The sequence below is a fragment of the Bombus flavifrons genome, chromosome 2 (genome assembly GCF_040668555.2).
Source record: "Bombus flavifrons isolate JBK064 chromosome 2, iyBomFlav1_principal, whole genome shotgun sequence".
In the NCBI taxonomy this organism is placed as follows: domain Eukaryota; kingdom Metazoa; phylum Arthropoda; class Insecta; order Hymenoptera; family Apidae; genus Bombus; species Bombus flavifrons.
Window position 1 is genome coordinate 15,753,504 of NC_138443.1, and position 13,091 is coordinate 15,766,594.

The following is a 13,091-nucleotide window of genomic DNA, read 5'->3' on the forward strand; positions in this document are numbered from 1 at the left end:
ACTCGACTCGAGTAACGAAATATCAGCGAATATCCGACTATTTACCTACAGTGGTAGAAAGTATTTCTGTACGCTGTTGTATCATTTCAGGTATTTTCAGGTATATTAATTTTCGTATCATTTAATAGCACATACTTTCGTACGACTACGAAAATTTGACACTATGAAAATGAGAGGCGTAGAACCTGATAAACATTGAAAAATAAGAATACGTGCAGATACTTTTTGCCACTGTATATGTATATACAGCGTAAGGTGTTATACAGAAAATACGCGAGTCTCCAAATTCTTTTCTTGCTACGAGTTTTAGTGAGTTATATTTTTCATAATTCGAGAAAAGAACTTCGCGTCCACTAAGAGTTCGTTGCATGCTCATAAGAGATGAACTATTCTCTGCGTGTATCGTTGGACGTAATTAATGCGTCATGTTGCGTAGAAGTAGCACAAAAAAGCAGATCTCCGAACAACCACATGGGAATCCATATCAATTCTTTTTACAGTCGAAGGAGTCTTCGTCGGTGTTGAGCTGCGACATCTCTGCCGACGACAAATATATCGTGACTGGATCCGGTGACAAAAAGGCCACTGTATACGAGGTGATTTACTAGACGTGCACGGTAAAGACGTTTCACGCTTTCCTCCCTTGGTCGAAACCTGAACTCTATAACACGCTCTCCCTTTTCGCGGGGGAGATCCTACAAGTGAGACTTTTTAGCAGCCTTAGGAACATAGACTGTTACTATATTGTGTATATATACATAACAAGTCTGTATTAACGATAGAAACCGCGTTCGAAAGAAGCAAAGCATAGACGAAAGAACAGAAGAAAGAGAGATAAAGAGAAATAGTGATAAAAAGAGTAAACAAAAAAAAACGAAGGAAAAGAACTAATGCTAATTATGACGACGGTCGAGAAACCAATGTGTGTGCCAGAGAAAAAAGCTGTACATGTATATTTAGGAGTTGCGTGTGCGTGACCCAACTGTACGTACGACCGTGTGATTTAAACGTAGAGAGAACTTTCTTTGTCGCGTGTATACAACGAGAACGTGTTAATGGGACGTTACCAAGCGATTTTGCATGCGCGTTAAGTGACCAGGAGAGCCTTGCAAATGGTGATGCTAGATACGGTTTCGTATTAAGTACCTAATTATAGAATCAACATGCCCAAGATGACATCATACGACAGATAAAACACGTGAAGAACGAACAGTCGGAGCCTGTCTAACAAAAAATTATACTTGTTCTCGCCTATTGTCATTTTCTTCAAAACTTTTACAACTTTTGCAATCGCTGTCCCTTTAACGTGTCTACGACCACGATAACGAGTCGACGAATATTATTGCTGTATACCTATGTATACATGTATATCTATGATATACATGTGGAATCGTTTCGAGAAAATCGCTGGTCGTAGTTACATACCTTGGATAATGCGTTTCGCTATAGACTACAAACAAAGTATAGTCGATTAATACTTTATGCTGTCGTGAACAAGAAAAAAAGAAGGAAAAAGAAGGCAGGTGAATGATAAATATACATCGAATTTATTTATTTCGTATCAAATTGTTCGTTTCGTTGGAACACTATAGTCATGAGAGGATTCGGTCGTTCAAATATTCGAGCATCATCCAAACTATCAAAGCAACGACTGATAATATCACGAGAGATTCGTTCCGAAGTCATTGACGAAGGATGATCACGCCGTTTCTCCTTTAAAAAAAAGAAAGGAAAGTAAACACGAGACTTGTACCACGGGAGCAGTGTTGTGTATTCTCTACATCCTGATCAACCATGATCATTAATTAATTTTAAATATATCGATAAAAAAGATTGCCTTTTCTGTTTATGAAAGCTTGCGTGAATAATTATCCGAATCTTTTTCAGCGAATACTTTTACATCCATGGGTAAGTAATTGTTTAATACTTTACAACCTGATCAAAATCAACGAGTCTATGTACATTGTTGCACATTAAGCTCGAATGATTTGTAAGCATGAAGAACCAGTTAGAAAGAAACGGTTGATTCGATTATACAAAACAGAAAGGTGTATTAATATAGAAATGTCATGGAATATAAACTTTAATTTTTCTAGTGTAAATGTTCTAATATTTTATTCGTATTTTATTCGTTGTTAAGCCATCAAATGCAAATAATTATTTTTAATTAAATATCGCATTTTTTAAATTAAACTATTTAATGTAATAATAATACTATTATTATTTAATTTAATAATAATAATACTATTATTATTTAATTTAATGATAATAATTGTATTCTTATTTCATGTAATAGTAATGGCATTATTATTTAATCACTTAATTAAAAATAATAATTTTCTTAATAAAGTAAGTAAGCAAAATTAATCTGTTATAAACAATGTTTGAACGTTTTGATTTATGCGCATCTACGCTGCGCAGCACGTGACCAAACACGTTATAAGTGCGTTAAAACATGTCCTGTCACGTCTCTTGTGCCAACAAATCATTCGATCGCATCATAAATTATTTTACTGTACGTCTATCGCATTTCAAAATATGCAATCAAAGTTAACCTTTTATTGTACACACTTGAAATATATTTAATCCTTGAAAATTGTGTTAACTATACAAGTAGCAACAACAAGATGCAGGATGTTACTACGGTGTTATTGACACAACGTTAATATATTCTTAGTGTTTCTCAAAATTTGTTCTCGATTCTATTTTGTTTTAACTATATTTCTTTTAAATCGTTTTGAACTACTTGAAAAACACATCGCTATAGAGAAATTTTGCATTTTACGAACCAACTGTTTAATCAACTGTGAAGAGAATGATGCATTAGCTCCCTACTAAGAATATAGCATTTGTTACAGTCATCTCTGTTATTGATAAGCATACTAACGCGTGATCAATCAAACCAGCATGTGATTGTGCGCGTATGTGCATATGAATAATAAACGGAACCTTGTACAAAATCTCTCTATATTCCGATCGACGATTTTAATTCATTACTAATTGATTGAGTCATACGACAGTTCAACATTTAAGTATACATACATCTCTGTAAAGTACAATCATATGCACAAACAAGGCGAAACTATTTCTGTATTTGGACTAAATATTAGTTCCGTAGACTAAACTTAAATTAAATCGATCAATTTTTAGTGATGAATAGTGGGCAACAGGTGTCATCTGCCCTAATTGATGGATCTTGTAAAAATTAGCATGCAATAAGATAAACGTAATCGAAACATTTAAGTCGTCCCTGTAAAAGTTATAACATAAAAGAATACAGGATTATAAAAAATATAAGTATAAATATGACAAAAAGTATTTTGAAAGTAATCGTTCTTGAAAAATACCTGCACATGACCTTAATGCAATGAAGTAGTTATGGGGTTATTTTTTATATGAACGATTTAACTGAGTCGATTACGTGCCGATAAAGAATCTCTTGCCTAAATGTTTAATTAGCTGTAAAAAAAGTAACAGGTAAAGAGATGTACAGATAAATCTTATGCGACCATGACCATTATGCAATATGCACGAATACCGCTTGAAAATGCCGCCTAACGGAAATTGTTAATCTTATTTCATTTTCTTTTTGTTCAAATTTTTCGAGTAAATACGATTAAGATTGTCAATAGCAGGACAGATGTGTATTATGAATTGAAACGAATCTATCGATCAATAGAAAGATCCGTTATTTTTCAGCTACACGCTGATAATGTTAGGTTGACGTTTAAAAATGCGCTTTCTATACGCTTTTTCCATGCAACAATGTTTTCGTTGGAGGATATGTACGTGTGCACGTGTGTACGTAAAAGATAGTAAGTAATTATGTCATTTCTATCTTACCTGCGATATAACGGTGAATGATGATTTTGTAATCACGGTACACGCAATACGCATACACACATGTGAAAGGAAAGAAACATTCGAATGAGAAGTGTACACAATCCAAATGGATGTATATGTACATGTATAGCAGAAAGTACGTATCAAGTAAAAATGACGCATCTTAAAAAATGTTTTTTGGAAAAAATGAAGATCTATTCCATTTTTCCTCTTTAGCTGTAATAATACAAAAATTGAATACGTATTATACTTTTATTTGTTATTTCGCATCAAGACAATTGCTCCTTCCTCTTTCAGTATGACAACAGAATAAAAATACTAACCCATGAAATAAATTCGTTTTCACCACATAGTGAATAATTCTATGGCTCTTCGATGTGTCAATGAAGTAAATTTGTGTTACGCCACGTGCCAAATTGGATAAAATAATGCGTAATTAGTAAATAGCAAATAATAGAAGAAACGTATTTCATCGAATCATAGGTGTTTCCACTAAATACTGTTTGTGATACCATTGCATTTTAGCCGTATTAATTCAGTATTAGCCTTAACAAGTTGGTACGAGCGGTTCTCTCTCTTTAATTTAGTAGTTACGCGGAGGATAGTAACATAAATGGTGTTTTACTATTAATCGTGCAATTTTAATCAAATGCACTTGATGCACGATTTGTCGATACTATGTAGTGTGATGTAGCAGGATTTAATCCTACAGGGAGAGGGAAAGAGAGAGAGAGAGAGAGACAAAATATCTTATCATCTTTCTTTAATTTGTCACTATTTTGGTAAAAAATTGTACATATATTACAAACAAGTTTAAAATTTTTTAACATCCATTTGTTTGTTACACAATTTGCGCATAATTACGTTGTTTTGTGGTTATCTCATATTGTTCGCATTATGTATACAGGTATCTATAAAAAAGAACAGTACTATGACAAATACAATCTTGAAACCCGATTATTCGTTCGCCGCTGAAAAAGAATTAAAATAGAGAGGAAGGGAAAAATCCAGAGAAAGAGGAAACAAACGATAGGAATCACAGGTTTACTTCCGGTAATTTTTCGATGTATTTACATTTACGTGTATCTATGTATACAAGATCGTTAAAAACATTAAATGTTTATGCTCGCATTACGATAATATATTCATGTATTTACATGTGTATCCATGTGTACAAGGTCGTTAAAAAACATTAAATGTTTACAGGTTTATTTTTCGTATTGCCCCGCGCATCATTAATTTCGCGATTTCTTTTTTTTTTTTGTTTTTGTTTTTTTACTTATCTGTGTCTCTGTGTTTGTCTCTCTTTCTCTCCCTCTCTCGCGCACACACGCGCTTACTCATTCATATTTCTCATATATCCTCTTTTACATTCAATCGTCGTCGTTTTTAAATATTTTCTCACATAACGTCGCAGTTTATGTACAAGTAGAAAAAACCTAATAACAATATCAACTATCACACCTTACACACCATTATAAATGGTTGATACGTACATTACGCGCGTATTAAATAAAAAGACATTCGTACTGGCATAGAAGGCTGTTTTTCATCTTGTTCGCCATATGAATGTTTATGGGTCGATTTTCATAGCATCAGAAATACAAACTCTCATTATGGAAAAAAATTTTTTATCGGGTTCTTGAAAAAATTCATCGCGCACATACATGCATACATACACATACAAATTCCGTTCTCTCTGGTATGTACAACTAGAAAATACATAACACAGCTACTTATATGTGTACAAGTAACCGATTTTACAGGAAATGTACAGGAGGCGAACGGTGATATTTCACGCTTACGTTCCTTTTAAGACTTAAGTGTACATGACGCCTGGTTCTATACTCGTTGGAAGGTGTCTTTCCAATTCATTACTGAATTGATATACTTTAGATAGAATAATAAATTCAATCTACAAAAGTATTAGAGAAACTGTGATCATTACAAAATTATAAACAAATTTATAAGAGTTGAAACATACAGGTAGAAATTAATAGAAACCTGTAAGTAAATACTACTAGCTCGAGGATGTAAAAATATCATAAATATTATGATCAAAAAAAAGAAGTCGTACATTCTGTTTTCTCTTTTCTATCAACGTGAAATTTGTGCATTTGCATTAAAATACTTAGTAGCAACAAAAACAGATTCATTGCTTTAGATCAAAAAAATCTATTAGCAAAAATCGACAACCTTCCATCGTGCAAAATATAAAAATTCTTACGTTTTGAGAATGATTTACATCTTGAGGTTGCTTTTACTAAGCGCAGACGTAAAATACATTTGGTCGTAAAACTGTACGCTTCATGCTGGAGTGAGACATTCTCAATATATCCTTCTCCTGCAGAAGGTCCTTAATCCTAATAAAAACCTATTAACGATTCTTACAAATTGCGTTCACAGTTTATGGCAACAAAAAGTAACCATGTTTTTTTTTTGTTAGCTATTGTGTGAGACGCGAGTCTTACTATAGTTATCGCATAATGAAAGAGAAAAGAAATAAATTTGGACAATAGGATCAATAATTATACTAATCGCAAAATCAGTAAACAAATAATTGGTAAGCACTATCGTGCTGCATTCTTTGATATCGATCACAAAATTATATGAAGGTAACGGATTTTCATTTCTTTTCTTAGAAATAAAGTGATCACATAAGGAAATACCTTAATGTCGCTTTACCTCCTACAATATTGCCAGATTCAATTTTCAACTCTTAAATTCATATTTTTTGTATGTTTAAGAGTGTATCAAAATAATTTAATTTATGACTAGTTTTGCCTCTCGGTAACCTTATCTGACAGACCATGATAAATTCCTTTGTCTCTGAAGAAAACACCCAGAGTATCGATCTGCCATGGCAAGTTAATCTGCCATACATATTTACCTAGAAAAGCTATAACCAGTATTTATAAATTTATCTTTTTCTCGTTAGATATCACATATATCCTAAATATCTTTCGATAGATTGCATTTGACACAAGTAATGAAATTCATGAAAATGCAGAATCTGGCAACGTTGTTAGCATATAGTGTTTGCAAAGTATGTGCAAGATCCTTGTAATCAGTATGTTTCGCATTCACTTCCCACATACTATATATACAAGTCGCGCTAGATAAATCTATTACGTATACTATATTATCTTACTATTCTTAAGGCTAATTTAGCTTGCTGCACACACGTGACGTGGTCCATGTGACATATGAAGACACCGGGTGGTCAGTCGCTATCGGAGCCCACTGGATTAATTTTTTTTCTCTTCTTTGCTTGTTTTACATTCACAATTGATTCCTCCTACGGCAACACGATTAAATTCAATTAATAAAAAATACAAACATCTAAATAGCATCAAAAATAGCTACTGTAGATTATTTTTAAATTTACCTCACTACTAGATGTACTGTCCAAATGATACCGAGGAAGCGGCCTTTTTGAGCTAGACCTTTCCCTCGTATTAGCACCAGTTTTTCTATGGCCTCCTTTACCACCAGCACCTCCGCCACCTCCAGCCGACGCTGCTGCATGTTTTCGTGCTGAGCTTGTTGGTGGAGGCGGAGGAGGTTCATTTTCTTCATTAACTTCCGCAAGTGCAAATAAATCTCCATAACTTTTTCTTAAAGAATCACTACTGGCTGCTTGTGCTTGTTGTAGAGCTCTTTGCATTCCTTCAGAATGATAAAGCTGCAATTCAGCGGACGACATACAATGCTGTCGTAATTGATCCAAATGACCAAGAACTTGTTCGCCAGAGGGTGTACCAGATTGTTGATTATGTTTAGGGCCAGATCGTTTCCGCTTGTTTGGACTTGTAGCAGGGTAACGAGTACTCAAAAGATTTGCAAGTAACTCACTGAGTTTTTCTTCGTAATCGCGACACCAGTAACGTAGAGCCGCTACAACGAACATGTCCCCATCCACGTTTTGTCGTGCAAGCAATTGTCGCAGAAGTTCTAACGTTGGCCTATTCAATTATTAATGTTATTAATATTGAATTAAATTTTTTATCTTATTCGTTTTACTTCCTAGTAAATGATTTACTTACTTTTCTTGTTTAAGCATAAACAATATCGATGTTAATGCTTCTGCGTGATCTCGAAATTGCAATTTGGGTAAGACAGGTAACACATAGTCAATTGGAAAATCATGGGCAAAAATAAGCTGCCAAAAACAATATTGCTCAAAAGTCTCCCAATTTAAACTTGCTGTCAAAAGTGATGTAAACGATTCCTTTTTTAACATCTTTAAATGTCCTTGCATTATTTGACAAACCAATTCTTGTAGTTGGCATGCATCGACGGTCGAGACAACCAAATGCAATAACTGAACATTTCCAAGAGCCACATTTTGAAAACCCATGTATACATCAGGCACAAGGTAACACAGCATAAATATGTTATCTTCATGGCAGAGCTATAAAAAAAATGATACATTATATACGACTAATAAAAGAATACATAAAGCAAATTAAAACAAATTACAATTTTTACAATTGTTTGTGATATTACAATTTTTAACTTTTAAAACTTACATACCTTCAAATCTGACACTAAACACGCATCTAATTTTTTTTCTCGATGTACACAAAAATCTTTATATACAGATGCTTTAACGTCATTTAACATATTACTGCAATAAAAAAATAATATAATAAAAAGCATACTTTCATTTACTTATGTGTAATTTGCATTCCACTACGAACCTTGGTTCGCCTTCCCGTTTTTCTTCCTCTCTGCCCCAGACTTTCAAAAAATAAAGTAACAGGTAACCTATTCTTGATTGAACGTTTTGTATCTCTGCAAGTACCCGAGCTAGCAGCTTCCGCCTATTGTCCTCTTCTTTACACAACTGAAACTGATTTCGAAACATAACAAACAATGGCGTACTTATACTATCAGTCAAGGCTTCTTCATTCAAATTATCTGATGGAAATATTTGAGATGTAATTTGTGAAGATAAGATCGTTGATATGCAAGAAGCCAGTGCTGGTATAGTTTCTGCATCTATTTCATCCTCTACAACCATTTGTACTATCCTCTCCATCGTTTGACATCTCACTTCATTGTCTGTTTCATTGTGCAAACTTTCTACAGCAGTCCTTAACTCTTCTGGTTCTAAAATTAAATTTAACTGAGATGTAATATCTTCTTTCTTCACGATACAATTTGCATTTTTTTGTTCGTTTTTCAACTTCACATTTGCTAATGGAACATCTTCTTCATCTTCTTCCTCTACTTTAGTCACTATCCTATAATGTTAAATATCCTTTAGTGATATAACTATATTTTTAAGCTGAAACATTTGAAGTACTATGTGATAGAAATATAAAACAGAATTAACCTCAATGACACTTCGTCTTCTTCATCACTAAAAGCTGGTTCTGAGTCTTGATTTAGATGATTATTTTCAACTGGTGTATTCGCTGCATTTTCCAGTGTAGCTCCTGGTGTAACATCCTTATTAAATTCCTCCGTTTTACCTGAATATACAGGAACCTTATTTCCTGCTCAAAAACATCATGCAAAAACCAAAGTTAGTAAGCAATGAATGTGCTATAAGCTTAAGGGAAAGGTGAATAATAAAATTTATTAAAAGAAAAGACCAGAAAATGAGTTTTAAATGATGTTTAAAAGAGAAAGATTTGTTAAAACCATGATACGTAAACCCAAAATTAATATACATACATTAATATTTTTCTGTGCTTATATCTATTTATATATATTTTCAAAACTAAATATGTATATTATATAAAGAATAGCATGATTTTAATATGTGATGAATACATAAAAATAAATAGATAATAGATGTTTATATATGTGCAATAGTAAGCTTTTTCAGTGCTCTGATTTTGAATGGTCTATAGAAAATAAACATGCATATTGTGTAATAATTTTACCAGGATCTGCATTAGGTGGTAAACAAAATTCTTTGAATGTTTCTCTTATCTTGCTTCTTAATTCACGATCTAACTTGGGACTATCAAACAATGGATAAAGACTCGGCAAAACCCGTTTCTCTAAAATTTGTCGCAACGACAAAAAGATCCCATTTCTCACTTTCTCGGTTAAAGGTGGATAGAAATTTGGTATTATCTGTAAACAAAAATTATGTAAATTTTAAAACCATAATGAAGTGTTGAGGTTTACATTATCACTTACTCTGCATAAAAAGTCTAACAATGTGGCAGTGACCGGTGGATGCGATCTCATGGAATTGTGCATGACAAGGATTGCAGGTTCAATGTTCATTATGTTATCCTTCTCAGGTTCAAAAAACAACCAATCATAAAATAAAGCGAGTTTAGCATTACTTGCAGCTACAGTTGATGTACAAGTTGTAAATAACCATCCTATTACTGCCCATCGTGGTATAATATCTGAACATAGTAGCTCATTTGTTGGATGAATAACACCAACAATGAATCGTATAAGGTCACATCTCAAAGATTGTGATTCTGGTGTAGCCAGGTACTGCCTTTGAAACCAATCTTGGTATCGTTTATGATTACCAAAACGGACTTGACTGGTTAAAAATACTAATTTCCTTTCCATATCTGGTGTAAGTCTAGATTGGAGAAACCTTCTAGAAGTCCTAGTTTGTAAAAGTTGAAGGACACCACTGAAATTTGGACAAAGAGACTTTGGATTGAGAAGTATGTCTTTCCAAAGTGCCTCAAATTCAGGTATCCGTGCCACATTTTGTAATAGGCGTACTAAATCTCTGCAAACATTAATTATCATTTTGTTTATTACAGTCTGGCTTGCATTATAAATATAGACAAAAATATTTCACTTCATTTACCTTCCAATAACCAAACAATCAACCATACGTTCTCTTATTAAAGATACAGTAAATGTAACTTCTTTTTGACGTAAACCAGATAAATGTGGTGCATTATGATCTTCTATTAATCGTAAATAGGTATAAACAATGGATGCTACTAGAAAAGGGAATTTATCCAGCCAAGGTCGATTTTCTTGAAAAATATCTAAAAGTGCATCAACTAAAAACAAATTCCGTGGTGAAATATCACCACCAGCTGCATGCCTTAATAAACTTAAACAAAGGTTATCCACACTAGCTACACTGGTTCTTATCATCTCCCTTAACAGCCATAATAACTGACTTCTAGTCACATCGTTCAATCGTAGGTATCTTTCAAGTACTAATTGATTAAGATGTACTAACACAATTGCAAGACCATCTCGTGTAATTAATGTCAAGTCTCTGTAACTTTTTGGAGCATTTTGAGGATCTGTCAAAATGACTACCAACAATCCTAATGAAACTTCTTCATGTGTCTTATCCTTACATACAGCATTATTTAACGTATCATGGGCTTCTTTTTCAGATAGCCCTGCGGTCAGGTTTTGGAGCACTGTATAACATCTCTCGAATTTCTGGAAACAGAAAACAAGTTTTTAATATCTTGTAACAATAAAATATTTTAAAAATATAGCATAAATAAATGTAAAAAGATATAAAAAGTGTAACATATTTAAAGTTCCGTACTAACAGACTATAAAATATTAAATAAAATTGTTAATATTGAGAAAACATTAAAAGTATTTTAGTTCCAGTATTAAGTTGGCAAATTTGATAATATGTATCATTCATTATATCTTTTATTGGATTTTAGCGATTAATATTCAATTAAATTATTCATTAATATTCAATTTTCCATCAATAATCAAGAAAAATGAACATTAGAATTATGCAAATGATTCAAATATTGCCGCTAAGACGCGTGGTACGACGTGTGGCGCCGCGCGGTCAGCGACGTGCGCGACCGTCGCAACAATGGCGGAACCCCTAGCACCCGATACGTATCCAGTGACTATTTAAAATATTTATGTTACCTCTTCCAAGTCGTCCTTATTCTCTATGCAACTTGTGCTGAGTAGCCGGGACGCGAGAGTTTTCGTCTGTTCCATAGCTGCTGACTGGCCCACGGCCGTCCCGTGAACGTTATTCTAGGCCCTGTCGAGCCCTCAGCCCTCAGCCCTGTGCCCCTGGCCGCTTGTGCTTGCCTCCGTGCATCGTGATCGTCTCACTGCCTGTTCGCTCTCTATCTTTCTCTCTCTCTCTCTCTCTCTCTTCCACCTTCCCCACTCTTCGTCTCTCGCGCGGTCTCTTCACTCTGTTTATTCCTTACCACGGACCTCCCCGACTCCCTGAACTGTCCCGATGCGATTGCGCATTAATACATGCGCCTCGTCTCTTCTCGGCCTCGCTTCGTGACGTGATCGCTCCCCACTACTAACACCAATCACTTGCTTGACCAATCGCAACCTACCAATCCGTATACACTGATGGATATTGGTGGGGATACCGTGGAAAAGTAGTGCGGCTAACAGGAACGTATTTATTAAAGGCGCGCATCCAGAGGACGGTCACCTCAAAGTGTCTCTGAACCTTCGAAGCAGTGTACTCACTATGCCAAACTTCGTGCAAAAGGGTTTAGTCTTCCCGCGTTTAAACGGTTCGTTTCAGGTGTCACACGATCGTGTATTGATTATTTTTTTCTTGTACAGACTATAGAACTGTATGTACGCATATATTCATACAATTGTATTGCAAATACTTCATTACGCAAAGACACACTGATGTTTATTGTTATTGGAACAGATGTAACGTACAATGCATTAATATGCACATATCACTTTGCGTTACAATAGTATTACAATCGAGTGAAAAATAATAAAGGTTCTTTGTAACTTGAATCGTTAAGTTACGAAATACAAATATTAATGAATTTTAGTAAACCGCTGCATGCATTTGAAAGTTTCAGGTCAACAATAAGACATACAATAGAAGATACACATACATACACGTATACGCAACTATTACAGTATCTAACTCTAAAGACTAAGTAAAATAGAATAACACATCGTTAAAATAAAATCAATAATAAATTTGTAGGAAGTGAGAATGGTACCACGAGGTCATCGGCATCTTGACTTCAAATTACGTAGAACTTTATAAAAATAACTCAATCATTGTTATAACATTGGAAACTACCAAAAATTAAATTTTGTAAATGAATGTATATAACTTTCTTTAAAAAATCATATATTTTAAAAAATAGAGAGATATATATTTAAACAACATAGTTCATAGGAAGAATTACACCAAAAATTATGAAAATTGTTCACGTTGGTGACGCTTAAGTCTACTATTTACTTTATCGTAGATACATCCCTGCGGTTTGTGCCTGCGCATGCGCGTATCTGTACGCACGAAGAGG

General features: G+C 34.0%; 2 protein-coding genes across 13 annotated transcripts in view; one reads left to right on the forward strand and one right to left on the reverse strand.

Annotated features, from left to right (window-relative positions):
• The window catches only part of gro (TLE family member transcriptional corepressor groucho), a 115,855-nt gene extending 110,557 nt beyond the window's left edge, over nucleotides 1–5,298 (forward strand). For all 11 annotated transcript variants that reach the window (XM_069132383.1, XM_069132385.1, XM_069132384.1 and 8 more), the window contains one exon: nucleotides 501–5,298. In XM_069132383.1, coding sequence (XP_068988484.1) covers nucleotides 501–608 — 108 coding nt within the window. In that variant the 3' untranslated portion in view covers nucleotides 609–5,298. The remainder of the gene's footprint in view (nucleotides 1–500) is intronic.
• On the reverse strand, nucleotides 5,091–12,040 carry IntS3 (integrator complex subunit 3). Of its 2 annotated transcripts, none has more exons than XM_069132382.1 (10): nucleotides 11,704–12,040; nucleotides 10,646–11,244; nucleotides 10,003–10,564; nucleotides 9,741–9,936; nucleotides 9,185–9,323; nucleotides 8,547–9,092; nucleotides 8,380–8,473; nucleotides 7,890–8,257; nucleotides 7,232–7,808; nucleotides 5,091–7,141 (listed from the first exon to the last, which is right to left on the reverse strand). In XM_069132382.1, the coding sequence occupies exons 1-10, from the start codon at nucleotides 11,776–11,778 to the stop codon at nucleotides 7,067–7,069; spliced, it is 3,231 nt and encodes a 1,076-aa protein (XP_068988483.1). In that variant the 5' UTR covers nucleotides 11,779–12,040; the 3' UTR covers nucleotides 5,091–7,066. The 2 variants fall into 2 exon arrangements, with proteins under 2 accessions (XP_068988483.1, XP_068988482.1); XM_069132381.1 differs by having other exon boundaries at nucleotides 9,185–9,350.
• Nucleotides 12,041–13,091: the final 1,051 nt, after the last annotated feature.